The sequence below is a fragment of the Grus americana genome, chromosome 5, assembly GCF_028858705.1.
Source record: "Grus americana isolate bGruAme1 chromosome 5, bGruAme1.mat, whole genome shotgun sequence".
NCBI lineage: Eukaryota > Metazoa > Chordata > Aves > Gruiformes > Gruidae > Grus > Grus americana.
In genome coordinates, this window is record NC_072856.1 from 9,100,581 (window position 1) to 9,120,000 (window position 19,420).

At 33.4% G+C, this 19,420-nt stretch overlaps 1 protein-coding gene across 1 annotated transcript in view; it reads right to left on the bottom strand.

Annotated features, from left to right (window-relative positions):
* CCDC73 (coiled-coil domain containing 73) overlaps positions 1 to 19,420 on the bottom strand; it is a 101,634-nt gene that overhangs the window by 36,508 nt on the left and 45,706 nt on the right. Inside the window, 6 exon segments of the mRNA XM_054828612.1 lie at positions 919 to 957; positions 3,002 to 3,076; positions 4,467 to 4,502; positions 5,296 to 5,367; positions 8,332 to 8,403; positions 19,347 to 19,420. The exon segment at positions 19,347 to 19,420 is cut by the window's right edge and continues 73 nt beyond it. Of these exon segments, the coding sequence (XP_054684587.1) occupies positions 919 to 957; positions 3,002 to 3,076; positions 4,467 to 4,502; positions 5,296 to 5,367; positions 8,332 to 8,403; positions 19,347 to 19,420 (368 nt within the window).

The window sequence follows — 19,420 nt, forward strand, 5'->3', positions numbered from 1 at the left end:
ATTAGATTTATTTTAAGAATAAATACAAGTTAAAAGTGAAGTAAGAGAAAACACATTTTATGTTGCCTTTGATCTTTAACTTGTAGCCTTATCTCCCAGGTCAGAGGGCACATTATTCAATTTCACCATATTTTGTGTAAAACCACTGTAGCGTTGAAGATGACTTTCAGTACAAATGTCATGGTACTTAAAGCTAAACTGGACCCTAGTTTTTTGAGCTGCTTAATTAAAATCACAGTTTGTAATGGTCTGACAATATTATCTTTATTCTTTCCAGTTGAGCAGCAGCAGAATTTTCACAGCATTTATTCAATCAAGCTTAGCAATCTTTCTGTGGCTCACTGTTTCACTTCCTAAAACAGACAACAGGGCTCAGAACAACTATGCTGTCACTCTATATAAATTTATTCTCTGTGTCAAAGGGAGTAAGCTGGACTGGATGAAATCTAAACTGTTTGGGGGAACTGATGTTAAGAAGTAATTCTGAGGAGTAAAAAAGAGTGAGAGGAAAAACATCATCAGTTTTTCTTTAAAAAACCCCTAAGAACGGTTTGGAATTCTCGATTACTTCTTTGAGAGGAATATGCTAGATTCTATAAGTGTAATATAATTACATTATTCAAATCACAGTGTATAAAAAAATCTTCACTCTAAAGAGAACAAATGTATGAATTAAACTAATTCAGGCAGAAAAAAATTCCACATGATAAACAGCAGCTATCAAACTATAAAAACTTAAAACCATTGTATTTAAAGTTTTTCAGATTCAAAACTGATATCACCTTTTGGGGTTATTTGTAATAATTATCACACATCATTTAAGTATTAGAGTTGGTTAGTATTTGCATTATACTCTAAGCAGACAATCTCTTTCCATAAAAGCTGTTCCATATTTTTTTACTTTTGTTAACTTCTTACCATTTCATTCAGTTTCTTTTGTAAAGTGTATTTTGAAATCTGTAAAAATGAAAGAGGTATTAACTAAATTGTAGTTACATTTTTTCCAACAACCACCTGCATATTTAAGTATTCTCATACCTAAGATTTAATTGCATTTATTGCCAAATACATTTGAATTAATGACACTTTTTTTATTATTAGATCATGTTACATAATTTCACTTCAATATTTAAATTATGCAAAAATGTTTTACATTGATTTGTTACTAGAAGAATTTTGAAAATGCATAAATACTTGTTTTATGATATGTATCATAAAATAATGTGTAAATGGACTACAGCCTGTAAACTAGACCCTTCAAAATAAACAGAGAAGAAAACAGAGATGAAAGTATTTGCTTAAGTGCTAGAGGAATATAAGCGTGATCTCTACTGCAAAAAAAGCCCTCTAGGTAGATACTCTGAATGGTGGCATATAAAGACATATGCTTTAATATGTCTCACACTTGAAGTCATTAACACTTCATACACCACTGACATTGGAGAATTTTGAGTTGCATAGTACTTAAGATCACAAGAGCTTTAGTCTCTATATATCTTTGAACATTTAAAGAAACATTGACAATATCTAAAACAAAGACAAATGTCAAAGTACCCAGTGTGTGTAAAACCTATACAGAAAATATTATTTCTAGAAAAAGCAAAGCCTAGAGAACAATCTTTTTAAGGTAGAATTCTGACTAGCTATCCAGAAAGGACTACAGAACTGAATTAGAAATTCCTCACTTTTATTTTAGGCTGATTTACAATTTTTCTGGGTCCACAGGTTCATTGTGACCTCCTACTTCCTCAAGTCACAGCAGAATTTCCTAGATCTGAAATATACTGTTACACAAATGTTTGGTCTGTGAACATTAAACAATTAATTTTAAGCTTTTTCTTTTTAATTTCTGTTTTATCTTCCAAAAGAAAGTCCAGCGGAATCTTTCATTACTCTTGCTGTCCACATATGATGTTCAGCAGACCGTGGAGGGATATTCTACATCATCTGTGCTATGCCAAGGTTTGAACAAGGCAACAAAATCCTTTACAGCTATTACACAGGCGGCCAGCCATGGGAATAAATTTCTTTTGCTCCTACAATACCTTCAGTGTTAACTAAATGATTAAACAATTGGTCTGATACCAAGTAAATGCATCCCATTATAAGAAAATTTTAATAAGAACCAAACATGTTGCAAAATCATGGGCAATAATCCATTATAACCATTTTGTTTTCAATAAAATTAATTATTATCCCACTCAGTTTTGGGTAGAAAAATAATTAGTTCCTGGCAATATCTGAAATCTGGCAATGCATTACAATGTTAATTCTCTTCTGCATTGAACAAAAACCTCCAAGTTCTACTCTTTTAATCCATTTTCAACATATTTGCCTTGGTCATTAAAAACAAAACTAAATGCTAGCTTTGTCCCTATGTCGTCCTTTATTTCAAGTAACTGTGAATCACAGCCACAAGTGCTCCAACACCATGTAAAAATATAAATGCAATACAGAAATAACATCAAGTGGCACCAGGGTAAGTTGTGCATTTATCCAACAAATGTACTTTTACTGACAAACGAGCATTGAAAAGCCATAGATTAAGTGGTAAATACAGAAACCTCCTAGTGAAACAAAGGAAAATAATAAAAACCAGGAAGCACTGCGAGTTGGAGGTCCAGTATGAATACTTGTTTCTGTTTAGGAGTCCAAAACCAGAGTTTCCAGACAGGTGAGAAGAAAGAAGTCAAGAATAGAAAGAAAGAGAGAAGATGACTAGAAAAAGAAAGCACATTTCACATGCTATTTGCACTTTTATTGAGTCTGCAGTTCGTCTGGAAGAAAAGAACTTTAGCTAGAAGGCTAAAAAAGTAGTCTTGACGCTGAAGACCAGAACAGAAACTCAGTGCTAGAAAGTGAGGTGTACATGTACTAGAAAAATTAAATGAGGAAGCCTTAAAGACCGTCTTAAAAAGAACTATTTTCTTACTAGTGAAAAAACCTAAAAGCAAAACACTTGCACACCAAGGAAAGTTATGTAACAAAAATAATAGTTTACCTGTAATGCTTTTAATGCTTCTTTCAGTCCATCAATTTCTTTTTCTTTTGTTTCTACAGCAAGTTGATATTTTCCCTTTCAACAAAAGCTATACTTCAGGATTTGGCCAGAATAAATTCATTTACTACAAGAATATTGCAAAAACAAAGTACTACTTTGCTGTGACAGAACAATTCATTGGTGAAAATAGGTGAAAATTCAGATAAATAATTTTAAATTTTTTCTATAAAAAAGAAAAGTGAAAACACAATAGTATATTTTCACCACTTATAACTAGTCAGTAAGTTTTAAAGTTTTCTGTTCTGGGAGACACCAGCCTGACAAAGGCACAATTAATAAATTACTTTAGTGTAGAACGAAAACACTAAATAACAAAGAAAGTATCAGGTAAATCCACTTTCTTATTCATTGTAGCAGGGTTCTCACAGAAACAGCTTCCTCAGCTTTTCCAATCCACAAAAACTGAACTGTAATCTGCTATCACTAGAATTACTAAATATATGCAAGCACTTTTTATATTTATATACATGTGCGTGTTTCTGTATGTATTTAGAAAAAAAAATTAAAAATCAGCCCACAATTTAGTTCTGAAACAATAGCTGTCATTGAAAACCCAAATCAAGGACTACTGCGTAGGTATGTATGGAAAAACAGGATGTCTTAGGAAGAAAAAACTCCAAATACAAGCAAGAAAATAACTCAACCAGATAATATAAATGCAAACAATGTAGTTTACTTTGATATACTTTCAAACCAATTTCACCTGTTCGCAAATTTCTGTGCAAGTTCTTATGAAACATATAGCATACTCATCCACTCTTAATCATTGGGAAATGTAAGTGAACCAATAGAGTCCACATGCAGACATTCATTGGCTTCACTGTTTGAAATAGGCTCCTAGTACACCAAATACAAATCCTTTATTCTGAAGAGGAATCAGGCACTCAGCTTGGTATAAAAACTCACGTAGTTAAGAAAAATCCCAGAAATTCAAACTTAAGTATATCTTTCTTCAGTTTAGTTCAAGTTCCTTAGGAAACCAGCTCAGGTAAATCAATAAAAGCCCTATTAAAGTCTGGTTTTACTAAACCAGTTAGAATTGTTATTTTTCACTAGTGTGTGAAAAAGGGTTGTGACAATTTGTCCCAAACACCCAAAATAAAGTAAATTTTGTATAGCTTCAATATAGAACTATCAAAGAACACTTATTCCCCAGTTGATTTTTAACATAAGCAGATTTTAAAGTGACATTTCACAAGTAATTAAAAACTACAGGCTATAAACAAAAACCCTGAAAGTAACAAAGATTACAGAGAAACTTAATTTGTGAAGGCTGCAGCAAGAAAAATAATTTAATTGTAAAACACTTAGTTTATACTTGGAACATGTTCGGTAAGTTATATAGTGTTATCATTTGCTTATGTGCTTCACTGATGACAAATAAAAAGTAATTGTAACAGAGTACCTTTTCTTCTTCCATGGCAAACATTCTTGCCTGTAACTTGATTGTCAGTGGCATAAAAAAACCCGAAACAAAAAACCCCAAAACAACAAATTAATACAGCACATGGGATTAATTTTATTCATGCAACTTAACAAGACAATATGATTATATTACCCTGCGTAGTGTACTTCCTGGGGTTTTTTTTCCTCTAACTATAGTTACTACAGAGTCACAAGCAGCAAGCTTGTGAATCACAAATTATTTTTTCATGAAAGAACAACCTAATTGCTTGTCAATTTCTTTTTTGTGTGATGTGATTGTGATGTAGCATTAGTGATAAATTCTTTATCACCATGCGCAACAGTTTCACTTCCTATGACTGCTCTCTGCAAGTACTTTCAGCACTCATATTTGTTGATTATATATTATGGAGAAAAAAACCCACAACCCCAATTTGAAGGCCTGAAACATTCTGTTCAACATTTGAAAGTGTAAGTTATGTGGCAGATCTTTTACCATGATTTTGAATCTAATCTTGCAGAGGACATGCCATATTAGAGAGTGGTCAAAACTAAGCAAAACCCCAAAAACAGATTAAAAGAAGCATTATCTTCTCTAGGAATTTTTAGAAAGATAAAAATTAAAAATCCCAGGAAGACTGGCTTACTGGGAAGAACTGTCAGAATACAGGCATTATACTGTGTTTGGAAGAAAGAAAAAGACCTGATTTTCTTTCAGCTGTATAGTCTAACATTTTATATGCAACAGAAAAATATTTTAACACCAACTGCTATCATGCCACCATATTTTAAAATCTCATTGTCAAAGCTAGAAGGCCTTGTTTTGCTACCTGTTTTTTAAAAGCTGCCATAGCTTCTTTGTTTTCTTGGTGCAATGTGTCCATCTGATGCTGCAGAGTTTCCTGCTCATGTAAAAAAACAATAGTGTGTTTTAAATATTATCTCACAAGAAACCATACATATAGTATTTAAAGAAAAAACCTAATTCCTTGTTAAATATTTTTAGAAAGACATGATTGATTAAAAACAAAACCTGAAGACATTTGTTAACTGGTAATCATCTTTTTGGTAGCAGCTTCTCTAATTCATAACAGTTAGCAATTCTCACCTCTGGAATTGAGATTTGCTGATGCTAGGACTTCTATAAGCAACTCTTACCCATCCTATCAACCTGCAGAAGCAATCCAACACCCACTACCATCTTAAGACAGCATCTTGACACAGTTCTAAGTAGTTATAATAGAATTTTAATATCCATTAAAAAAATCCATGAAAATAACAACAACCTGTTATTCTGGTTTTAGTTAAATTTTAGCCATTTAAACTACACAAAAGAGCTGAAGGACAGAAAAGACTAAGCATAAGGTGATAGTGCAAGATTTTTACCATCCCACTGCCTGGCTTTACTCTCATCCATAACAAGAAAATGAGTTAAAGATGTACTATTATTTTTATTATGTCATATCATAATATCACAGACTAATACTACACTCTGCAAGTTAACATCTTTAAGCATCATGTTCCTATAAAAGATAGGTAATCGCCCCTCCCCGAGGTGAAGTAATATGGAAGATATGTTTGTGAGATCAGTTTTTTAAAGTTCTACACACTACAAAATATTAGGTAAAGGTAGTCAAGAGGCTCTGTCCTTGAACAGCTAAGTGTTTAGCTAAGAAATATTAGTGTGAAGTAGGAAATGATAATGTAATAACTGCACAAAAATAAATTGAAACTAATAAAAAGAATGACTGGGAGAAAATAAACGATCATTTTTTTCACACAGGAGAAGCCTAATTTCTTCTCCTGCCTTAACTGAGAAATTGAGAGTTTTTCAGACACAAAGCCTGTTCCAAAATTCCTACTTTCCCCAGCAAATTGCTGTTGCTTTCAAGTTCCACAAGTGAGAGCTGTTGCCCTTTGATACAAGACAAGAATCTGTCGAGGTAAGGTGGTTTATATTCATATACATCCTCATTAATTCATTGTAAGATAGGTAGAGAAAGTTTTGATTTGTATCTAACAAACAATACTACATGAACAAACATTTAAAAATGTGAAAACGAAAGTCTTGAGGAATGTTTTCCTTGAGTTGTCACTTAGAACTGTGTTCAAAGACACAAGTTCTCTGGTGGGTAAAGGGCATACCAAGTATGCTAGAAAGCCAGAAATGGTACTGCAGTGACAGCAAATCAACTATTCTCAGTGGAGTATTCCTACTCAACACAGGAACAAAATTTTATATTCACAGCATTGTCAAATTAAGTTCACACTTCTTTAGATTATAGGAATTCAAACCATATTATGCAATAATTTATTTAGATATAAGTTTGATTTCACAGAACAGTCACCCTTCCTACAGTTTTGTCAAACTGATAACTGAAAATAAGCATTACTGAGCTCTTCAAAATATACCACAGTCTTCCTTGTACTGTACATTCAAGGGATGTATTTTACTCTAAAATTGAGACCAGGAAGTTTCTACAAATATTCATTTCCTAACAGGCCTTATATATAACTTTCTCAGAAATTCAGTTTTGGAATAAATTTTCCATACATGCCGTGTATGTGTGGGGCAGGGAGAGTGAAGAACAAAGTTACATTTAAAAAAATATAAATAAAATCAGCTTTGATAGTGTGATGTTATAGTAAGTATAATGAATATACTCATTAGATTTAAAGGAATATTTTCTCCAGTAATTCTGAAAACTCATATTAGCTTGTTCCTTTGAAGTTCCAGAGTTCTACGTATGTGTTCACATGAAGTTCCTACAACTCATTGTTTACATGAGGTTTGCCACGTGCCAAATTTAAATGCAAAGTGCAGGGAAAGAAAAGAGTTCACCTAACTGCCCATAAGTCCCATCTTTTTATTAGCTGTAAATTAAATTGCTGTTATGGTCTCAGAATGAATGGAAATCATCCCTTTTGAACCCAGATTATTAAGAACTGTAATGCTAGGTTAAGAAAAGCAAAGAAGGGTTACAAATTGAAAGCACTGTTGCTTTTACAAATATAAAATGTTTCCTGTTTCTGTGTGCACATATATATCTTTCAGGGAAAAAAAATAATCACATGGTTAGGATTATTAATTTAAGATGGTTAGGATGAACTCCAAGATGAAATAGTCTTCCTCTACTACTAAGATGTTAAATATCCCAAGATCAAGGATAGAGCTGAAATTATTGGTTTTTCTGTGATCGTAAAATATACAGAGTGAAGCCTTTTATCTTGTGACCTAGTGACAGGGGTCATAGGTTTGATAGTATTAGAGAAGGGAATGGATTTCCTATGAATGCATAACTTCAGAAGCCCTAACCCTAAGAGGAATGTTAGACTTATTTTACAGAAAACTTAATTCTGAGCATTTAAAAGCTGGCAAACCACTTCTGAGAATGTCTAACACATAAGTTTGTTTATTTTTTTTTTTTTTTTAAATTTGTCACCTCCAAAACATTGCAAGTGAAGTAGTTTGTACAACTGCACTGGTACTTGCACTTGTCAAAGACAAGCATAATACAGAGAAACTGCTGCGTAGCTTCCCCCACACTAATGTGTCAACATGCCTCATGTAAAGCTAAATGTCTTATTTCTTCAATATTTACATCCCTTTTGACTGAAGATTTCCAGTCATGCCAAATATTATGATGGTATTGTTTTGTTAACCAGATTTCTAGTTTGGGCACTATCTGAATCAATATAAGAGTTACAGAAGTTCACAACTAGACAGTAAACTATTGCCAACCACATTCTAATATTAGAAATGACAATAGCCTCAAAAAGGGAAATTGTACCAAACCACAATCCATATTAATATATTAAAATTAAATCCCAGCAGTTAAGAAACTAAAAACATGTAGGAAAGTTACCTTCTGCCATTCAAGTTCCTGTTTCTCTACAACAATTTTACTTATTTGATCTTCATAATTAATCTCTGTTTCCTAGTTAAAAAAACAAAAACCAGTTTTACATAAGACACTACCTGCAAATCAAGCACCAACATAAGTTATGTATTCATACTCTTCTTCCTTTACAGTCCAGTACACAGAACATTATGTGCCTACACACTGCACAGCAAAAAAGGAAACAAAAGCTCTCTGTACGTGGTAAAATAGCAGATGAGTTCAGCTGGTTTGGTCAAAAAAATTTGCAGAATAACTAACTTAGATTGAAATACACAGCAGAATATTAGGAGCTAGGATTATAGCTCTCAGAAGGAACAGTTCCCTCTTAATACATACTCTCTTCTGTATCTTACAAAACCAGACTCAAAGGGAATAAAGCAGATGACTTCATAGTTGAAAAATGACTAAAGATTCCGATGAACTCAAAATACTGAGACAAGAGAAGTTCAGCAAGCTGCAGTTAGTGCTTCAAGAATCAATTGTTAGTCAATGATACAGATAATCATGTTAATGTGTCAAGCTTTGGGACATCTTAATTATTCAACTGGAAGCATTTGAATCTTTATTCTTTTTGACATCTCACAGGACAACTAAAATTTTGTGTCAGCAATTACTTCTGTTATTATGGAAAAAGTGAAATATTTATCATAACCTTCTGTGCCAAGAAGTCTCCTGACATACCAGATGATAGTAAGAAGTTAAACAGAAGTCATGGAAAATCAATACTTATTTTTGATAAGATGAGCTACCTGAAATCTGAGAAGCCTAAAGTTTCCTTCACAATCCAGAAGATAGACTAGTAACAGGAAGGTGTATTACATCTCCTGTTCTTGCAGAAGCACTCTGTCAAGAATCAAACTATTACTGTGATAATAAATGAGACTTAACTGCTGATAATAACAGTTGCTAAAAATTTGTGGGAATTTTCCTGAAATATTTTGGTATTAAAGTCAAATTTTCCTAAGTGGAATTAGCTTCCCTTTTGACTCAAATTTTTATGAGCACTGGCCTTCCTTTATAAATACAATACCCAAGGGAAGAACAATAGGTTCCCCTGTCAAACAGTCCTGACTTCTTGCAAGAACAGTATTTAGGCTTTTATGTATATCATACGCAATTCACTCCTGTAGTGTTATTGCATACAGTCAAAATAATGACTATCCTTTAAAGACCTGGAATGCTACACTAATGTGTCGTTCTGAGCTTCAGAAGTCTAATTCCCTGCCTTTTCTCTGCACGCTGATGATCACCTTGAAAAACTGACCACATTAAGGTAAGATTGATTTTTCTTGGTTGAATTGGTGCACTAGTAACATTTGTTGAGGTCTTGTGTTGGACACATTCCAACAAGGGCCAGACTGACTGTGTGAGGGTAAAAGACTACTCCCAATACCTGAACTGTGTTCTCTGAATTACTGTATTTTGATATATTACGCACACCTTTATGCTTTTTTGAGTTCAACTTCCCCACTCTAGTTTAAAACATGCATTCTAAATTGATGAAAAATAAGCACTCTTTAAATGACTCACACGTCAACAGCCCAGACCACTGCAAAGGAAATGGCTATAATCCTCAGCGAAATAGTGACAGTAAAAAAGCCAATTATGGATCTCTAGTAAAAAAATTAAAAGCAGGTCTCAAAAAGATTACCCTCTTGATATTGGGTTTTAAGTAAAATTCTACTGAATTGCAACACCATGAACAACTATTAACTTACCATGAGAAGGTAAAGGTTCTTCCTCCTTCCACAGTGAAGCAGATATTACAAATGTTTGTCTACAAAGAATAAAGTATGCTGTATCTTTAAGAAATGCAATTCTTTCCTAAACCCAGCACAAATGAGGGTTCCAAGTTTTAAATTCATGGATATTTATAACACTTCAACAATTTGTGCAAGACTGTTTTAAAGAAGATTTTGTAACCCTTTGTCAGTATAACTTTTAAGCCATAGTGCCACTGTACTATCAATAGAAATAAAATGGCAAAATGTGTCCTAAGATGATTTAAAATAGGTTTTTGACATTGACGTCTTTTATAGGTTTTAGGGTCAAAACTGACTTCCTTGATTAGCAGGCAGTTTACAGGCACATGTGTGGACAGAAATAACACACACTTCTATCCACAGGAGGCTACTACTAAACATTTCAAGAGTTACTTGTGGGATCTAAAAGTATGCCTCACATAAGTTTTACATATCAAATATTGAACATACATTTAAAATTAAAATTCGGTTCACAGAGAACTAGAGAAAAGTTCTTTAGCTTTTGATTTTCTGATATGCACCAGTAGAATATAGATGGAGAAGAGACCTAAAGATTTCATATGCCTTATGGTAAAAAAAAAAAAAATTAAGAGAATTTAAAAGATTATCAATGCTTCCCAGTTCTGCTTTAACAAATAGCACTTCAGAGTTGCAATGAATTTATTTTCTGATACTAATCTATAAGTACTGAAGGAAAATATGTTCCCCTAATTTCCCTGGAGTGATAAACACAAATGAGGTTGACTTATAGCTTCTTATAGAAGTGCAATCTTAAGCAATTTATGCCATTAAGCAACAAACGCTATTAAAATGATATATTATTAGCAAAAGCCTTGTTCAAAATTGTAAGAAGTAGGATTATAAGATCTGACCCTTAAACATGCTATGTAAATTATTCCTAAACCAATCAAAATGCACTGCAGTAGTATTCTTCCCTAACTCCAGACTACATATTTCTACCACTCCCTTGTGCAGGCACTAGCATATGTAAGAGTATTTCAGAGACAAAACCAGTGCACAACTAAAGAGGGAAAAGGAGGTGGCCAAGTTATCCCATGGATCAGATCTAGCCTTGGGGAACCCAAGAATCTGTACCAGTGCAACAGAAGCAACAGTAACATGTTGCCTCAGCAGATGTAGCACAGATTTAGATCAACATAATACCGAGTAAAACTGCCCCCAGAATACCTGAAGTGCCTGCATAATGAGTCCTAATATGTTTTTCATAACATGCTAGCTAATTTTTCAAGTATGTATTTTGAAAACATGCAAACTAATCACACTGATTACTGCATTTCTTCAACTTCTACGCATATAACTGTCTCTGTAAACTCATCTAGTTTGGTGTATTTGTTATAAGCTGAAAGCTCAAGCTTAGAGCATTTACAAAATAAACTTCAAACTGCAACTAGCATCAGAAAAGAAATATAACCATGAAGATAAAGTGGTAACAGAGATAAAAAAAGCTTAACATATGCACTATGTTTCTGACCTCACTAAAATTTATGGCAAATATATCACTAATTTCAATGGTTGTTGGAGATCAACATGTATCTATCAATATTAAACTTATAATGAAATAACTGGAAAAGAACGCAATATTTTAAAGGGGAGCAACACAGATACTAGCATTACAAATTCTTGACAATGAAAACTTCAATTCAAATAGACTGGGCTTACTGAAATGCAACAGTTACCTGAACGAAACCAAGCATTGATGTATATAAAAAAGAAGTAATTTTAGTACAAAGCAACAAAAATATTTCATAAACAATGGAACTGGTAGACTATTTGTAATCAAATATATACAACATTTCATTTTTAAAATGTGTATTTTAAATCCTAATGAGGACACTGAAAATACTCACAGAAATACATTTTTGTGCAGATAGTTGGTTTAAAGTTTTACAGTTGTTCTAAGAAACTGCATGTTAAAATTTAAGACATTTATAATTGTTAACTCCTACATTCATACCAAGCACTTTAATTTTAACTAAATAAATACAATAATACAAGTTTGAAAACTGCATTAAATTCCATTTTAAGTGAGTCCTTTGCTTTGAATACTAAAGAGAGTAAGAACCAAAGTTCTAAGTGAACAACCCTCCTCCAACTTACTCCCAAATTATAAAGGAAAATCTGGAAGCTATCAAAAAAGTGTATATATGTAACTACTGTTGAAAAAAATAAACATCATAAATACTTAAACTGAGAGTGACAATTACATGATAGAAGTGTTCTTATGTGAAATTGCTAACAATTATAAGCCTTATCCATCATTTTTACTTCTTCCAAAGGACATATATAGTTTACCCATTTTGAATTGAAAGCTTTTAAAACTTGTGTGAAGCGCTTTTTTTTTGTTTTTTAGAAGTTCCACCAGCTGTTTAATAAGACAAAAACATTTCTCCTATACTTAGGAGAATAATATTGTATATAACTTTAATGAGGTATCAAAGAACCACAAAACCTTAAAAGTGTTCATTTTTTATTAGATGCCTTAGGACTACATGGATTTAAGTGTTTTTATAAAAAAGACTACCATAACAATAAAAGAGGAGTAATTTGATGGTTTATTTACTCGTTATAACCTTTAGAAAGTGTCAAGCCTTCTTTAAAGTGTTTGCTTGAGGCTGTAGTTTTACAAGATGGGCTGTGGATTGGTCAAGCCCCCTCGTTTCTTGACCCTGAACAGATTTAGGAACAGAGTACAGCTGGCTCATGTCCAAGCAGCCAAAACTGCTGCTAGGTACTTTTATTATCTTTTTCGAACTCATAACCTACCTCCTACAAAATTGCACATCCAATTTCTCATGCAGGTCAATCAAATAGTACTCACAGAAACTACAGTTTCCAATTGTTTCAGAGTATAATTATAATACCCTTCATGAACTAAACAGTCCAGTACAACTTTTAGTAGACTGCATGAATATCCTTCCTAAGTTTTGTTCCCAGAAGAACAAAAGAGGAGAGAAATATTTAACAACTTTATTCTAACTTTAGTTCCTGGTACAATATTTTTGGGTCTTAACAGTTATGACAGTTAACCAAAATCTCTAGAAACAACGTATTTGGAATTTATTCTCAAAACCTGTCCTTTTTCAGAAGCAGAGAAACAGAAATGTACACCAACCACCTCTTTTCCTTTGGAAATCTTTCATTGCTCTGTCCTTGGTTCCACTGCACAGGCTGCAAGTGCTCTGTATTTAAATCATTCTCATCTATTTAAATATATTCTTTTAAATGCTTGCATTGATACTTATAATGCTCTTCTCTCCAGCTTCAAGTAATCAGTTCCTAATCAAAAACCATATAGAAGTTATAAGCTAACATAGCCCACTGACTTGAATAACAATGTTGCGTATGTCACAGCCAAGAGATCAATAAACTAAACCTCAGTAGTACTTATCCTTTTATATCTACATACTTTTTTTTTTTTTTTAAATATTCAGCTTGCTCTGTTTCCACCATTTTGCTAGAAGTACCCTAATTTACACTTAGGCAGAAAAATCCAGTTATAAGACTGTTTGGATTTTTTGTTCTGTTTCCCTGCAGCCTGTGTCAGTGGTGTCCTGTTTGCCAACTTCTAAATAACAAAAGAAAAAAAGCCACCCGCATTTCTATTCAATGTTATTTTATCACTGTTTCTCCCCCCACCTGTAATTTCCTCTTTTTACTCTATCTTTTAAGAAAATCAAATCAAGCTCTTCACCATTCTTATTGTTTGTTAGCAGTTACAATTTTTCCTTGCAATAAACCTCACCAAAATCTTTCATTTCCCTAACATCTTTATTTCTAGAAAACTTTTTTGCCTTACTGTCTAAAATAGTAATTGTCCTTCTCATGAATAGCAACTTCAAAATACAATATTAAAACATTTATTTTACATGATTCTATACTTATCCTATGCAACAGCCTGAAGATAACTTAGAACTAAGCTCTTTTTTCATTAAAAAAATTAAATTCTTATTTCTGCAACAGTTTCATTCAATCTCACATTTTTGGTCACTGCGGATTATTGTTTCCATGGAGTTGCCTATATAGCTACAGCAGGTGCCTCTGATGCCTATTTAACTTTTCCGCTATTCCACACGCTTGAAGGTGGTTCTTCTCCTGCAGAACACTCCTCCAAAAAGGCTTAGCTATGTTTCTGAGGTTTTTTAGGTCTAGATATAGCACAACCAATATGACCATTATGATCATAACTTGCATGTCCACCAATATTGTAATACCACTAATAACTCAAGTTTAGTCCTTCTGCTTTGCTCCTTCTGATAAGTAAGTTTATGGATTCATCAACTCTCTTCACTTAATATCTCAAAAAGCAATTTGCCTTTTGGGCCCCAGTGACATTTCTAAAAGCTAAGCTTATAATGCAACTTTCAATTTGCATCTCAATACCGAACTCCACTTGCCCATCTTATCTGTGAAACGCTGCTAAATAGATAAGTTAGCTCTGCACAATTATGTACATCTCTTCCATTCTGGAACAGACCTGCTCAGGTATGCTGAGCTACAATGTGTTATACAATGCTACGCTGTGCAGTGCAAACCCCTTCACCGTTGCCAGAAATATATTTGAGGAATGAGACACAGTAGTCAAGGGTGAGCAAAGCTCCTTTGTGTCCTCCCTCTAAGAAATCCTAGCAATAGGCCACTATGCTGAAGAACGTGGATTAGAATAGCCAAAGTCATAGCAAATGTAGAAGAAGAGAAATTGAGACAAACTTGCTCAAATCTATCCAAAAGGAAGAGCGCATGCAGCTCTGCAGCACTACAGTGAGCGACAGGTTCTGAGAACAGCAACAAGAAAAAACTCAAGGTGAAGTCTTGTGAGAGCCATAATGTCTGCATCATGACAGCGGACATGATTCAGGATTTGTCTCTTTTAGCAAATAAGTAAATGTCCTTCTCGTATTTTCTTTCTCAATGACCGCTCACTGGCCATCACCATAAAAGTAAGCACAAAAAGGAAGTCTAATTTATATCAAAAGAGAAGGAGGCACAACAGAAGAGAGAAAGGGACAGAAACTAGGAAAAAAGGGAGAAGAAAGGGGAAAAAGAACATTAGTGGCAGGGAAGGAGACCAGAGTCAATAACAGCAAAATGATAGGACCAATTAGCCTTTAAAGAATATTCCTGTCCACAACATGGAACTGATTCCAGAAGTCTTGAGAACCCGCATTCCCGTGCTGTGAGCAGATTTATGAAATTCCCTGGCAAATCAGACATCTCATCCCCACTTCTGGTGGCTGATTCTAATACCACCTGGTATGTCAACGTATTCCTTTGTCTCAAGTAAGGAAGAAGTTTTCTATAGTGTTTGACAGTAAATAGTAGGATGATAACTACCAATAACAAGTCAATATGGCTTCAATTTACAAAATTCAAGAATGGATGGGTTCCAGGATTCTAAAAGGAAATATTTAAAGAATCCTATATTAAAATATTTATTTGAACATAAAAAGTGTTTTTAACAGGTAAACTTTGCAACTCTAATGTTCTTTAATACAACATAGTTTTCTTTTATGGTGAAGAAAAATTACCTTGAGAAATGTGAAAAAATTTGAAAGCTGTAAAAAATGTTGCTTAAAAAGTATTTTAGTTAAAAGATAAGTACTACAAGCTATATCTATATCATATCTGCCCAAAGAGAAAAGAGCAAAATTTATTCTTTGTAATTTTTACTAAGCTGAAGAGTATCAAATCTAATAAACTCAAGGCACAAATGACAGAATCTATAGTATTGACCAGACTTCGTGATGTCCCACTTAACACCAGAAAGAGCCTCAATGGGTGCTTGTTTTCAGGTATGGAAACAGGTCACTGAAACTTGTCCTTTGCACCAGAGAAAAACATTAGTAAAATTTTTTAAAATCATCACTAAGATTTATCTTTCTTGTGTTCAGCTAATCAACACCTCCACTGCTTCAACTACTAAAAATACCCATATCCCCAGGGTATTAGAATACATTTCTATGGAAGTAAGAAAGAATTTCCTTGATTTCTTATGTTTACATGCTTCTCTGGCTAAGGATGGTTTTTGTTTCTAGGACAAGAAAGAAAATAATTTAATATGCAATAGATGTGCTTTCTTGTCCTTGTAAACGTTATCTTTAAACCTAATGTCAGTTGTCCTATATGCATTGTACTTCAGGAAGCATTAAAGAGTTCCAATTTGACCTACTACACTGCAACTTTATACTGTCAAAATCAATTATATTTGTCCCTTAAGAAAAGGATCATCTTTTAATGCTCAACAAAATGAACTCGGCTGATTGCAGAGCAAGGCTGACAGACTTTAGAACAAAGTGAATGGGATATCCACCATGAAAGAATCACTGGGCCGATGGGTGCTTGAGTGGGAAAGCTAAACTGGCAAAAAAAATAGAAGGACATTCAAACTCTGTATCAGAGTGTGAAGTAATCCCAGGCGGGTAGGGGAAAGACTAATATTTTTTGTAGCTTTTAATTACATACGTATTAAGTTGATTCATATTAAGAACAAAGACTCTATAAACAGCCAAAGGAATAAAGTGAAGCTGTATCAAGTATAATTGAAGCAATGTATTCTCCAGAATAAACATCCACAGCTACCATTAACTGGGATATCATCTGTAAAGTAGCAGAACAGTCACTAATTATGAGCAACTCCTCTAAATTGTTTTTATTTTGAGAGTTCAACTACAGCTGTATGTTTAACCAAGAAAAATAAAAAAAAGATAGATGCTTTGAAGTTACTTAATGCATTTATTTAAATAAGCATATTCAGAAAAATTAAATTTCTCTTTTAAAATAGTATCTTATGGTATCAAGTATGGATTGTATCGTCTCTCAGAATATTGTAATTTCTTTTAAGAGTTTAATTTTTTATCTGTTTAGCTTCACACAGATAATTTCACCTGCAAATTTATTTTTATTAATTTGAATTTATACTGCAGTAAAACAAACCATTCAAGGCAGTTTATTAAACTCAAAATACATGATAGTTCCTGTCCTGAAGAGACTCCTGCCTAAGTGACAAGCAATACCAACAATGGGAAGAGAAACAGAAGCAAACAGAGGTAAAATATCTCGTCTAAGTTCAAGCCACAGGTCAAAGACAAAATTGAGAGTAAAATCCACTATACGTGGCTATACTGCCTCCATCGGGCTATCAATCTACTGTGAGCCTCACAAGCAACTTGGAAAGGAAGTGGCAAAAGTAGCAAGAAACCAGCAGAACTTTAATTTTTACTTCACTTTCTTATGCAGCAGATGACACAGTTTAAGTTAGTGTGGTTTGTTCTTGTCCATGGAAAAATTACCACAGTATAAGACAAGCACTGTAATTCTCTGGGTTAGTGCTGTATTTTGATCTATGCACTACCTTTTTCTCAGGGCTGATTATAAACTTAGAGAATAACCTTGTGTTGGTTGAATTTGTAAGAGATTCATAGCTAAAACCAGGAGAGGATTTTGTTCCTACAGAAGTTCATACAGAGTTCTATTTAGAAAAGTAAAAATGAATGGCACTAGGCATGGACATATTATTCTATAACCCTTACTTGTGCAAAACATTAATCTTTTATATTCCAGATTTCAAACATACTAAGCAAGCAGCCCTGAACTGATTGTTAAAGCAAAGCAAATAAAAAATGCATTCAGGGATAATTTCGGATTTCAAATTGACTAGCTGTAAAATGCTTAACTTTTTTTTCTTACTTAAATTTCTAACTACAAACAGGTAAATATATGTATTTCTTAAGGGTGAAGGAAGGCACAGTTGTGTTAGAAATTTAAGGCCATGTCTTAAATATGGAATTGGCTCTTGCCATTAGCATCCTTTTTGAAACTAAAAATACCTTTAAGCCAAAAAATTACTCACTCTCCTGAGGCAACCTTTTATAAAATTACAGTCACTTACTCTTGTAGTATAGCAGACACAAAGCAGACAAACAAAACCAAAAAATCCCAAAAGATGATACTCCATGGCACTCTATAAACCTTTTAGGCTCTGGCCAAGAGCATTAAAAATGCAAAGTTGAGTTACCAATGTAAATGGAATTTAGCTAACAGATCTTATAAGGAAAGGTACACTCCAATTAATACTCTAAAAGTTAAATTCTTCAGTCTTTACTTTTTAATATAAAAATAGTTAGACTAGACTAAACATTACCATTGTAACAGAAGTGTAAAGATCAGACCATGGTGAATTTCAACAATACTGCTCCAAGAAAGTAGGATCATGCAGGTTTTTTCTTGGATTTTTTTTTTATGGCAGTCATTCTTTTGTTTATGCTTTTTAAAGAGAGGATTATAGCATTTAACTTAGATCAAAATAAGCATATATCAAGCATGTCATCAATACTAATATTTTAAAAGTAATAATATACATCTTTTGAGCAGGTCAAATTCATCAAATGCAGAAAGATATACTTTAGGTCTTCCAAAAAATACAAAAGTTCAGAAACACTAAGGGGAGAAATAGAAACAAATGTTTGCAGACATAACTGAGAAAGTCACCACAGAAAAATCCAATTGAAAAAATAACCACAGCAAAATATAGCTGCCTTCAACAGCACAGAAACAATTTTACCATAGTACTACAAGATGATTCAACTCATATTTCAAAAATAAAACACCTCCACCCCCCCAAATACTCAAGATGCTATCGCTGTAGGGGTCTATCTTAATAGTTTAGCAATTTAAAAACCGTGACAGAAAGTGGATTTGGTTATCACAATAGCTCTTTGCCCTCTTCGGTAATTCTGAGAAGCACAAGTAAACAGACAAAAATAAGTCAAAATCACGGCTCTTCTGGCAAACGGTAAATCAATCTATGAAATGAGAAAGACTTATGGACTTGGCAGTGATTTAGATTCTCTTTCTTTCCTTTTCATATCAAAGGCTGCTCTTAAAGAACTACAATGAAATACAAAAATTTAACATAGATCAGTTTTGTCAATATCCTGGTGATCAACTGTAGCAACTTTGTACGTTATTATAGGAAAGCCAAATTCATTCCCATGCAACCCTGTTGTCTTTGTGCTGTCTACAGAGACATTCTTAATACAGACACTGACTAAACCCATGATATTGTTAAACAAAATCCTGGTTGATGAATTACTTAAAATACAGCATGAAGTTTACCCACACTTATGCAGCATTTTCTATGATTACATACAGGGAGACAGAAATAAGACAAACACTAAAAAACAATATAAACACATTTACCCTTCTTATACGCAGCTCCTCTATTGCCTCCAATAAACTTGTTTTGAAGTCTAACAGTCGAATGGAAAGTAATG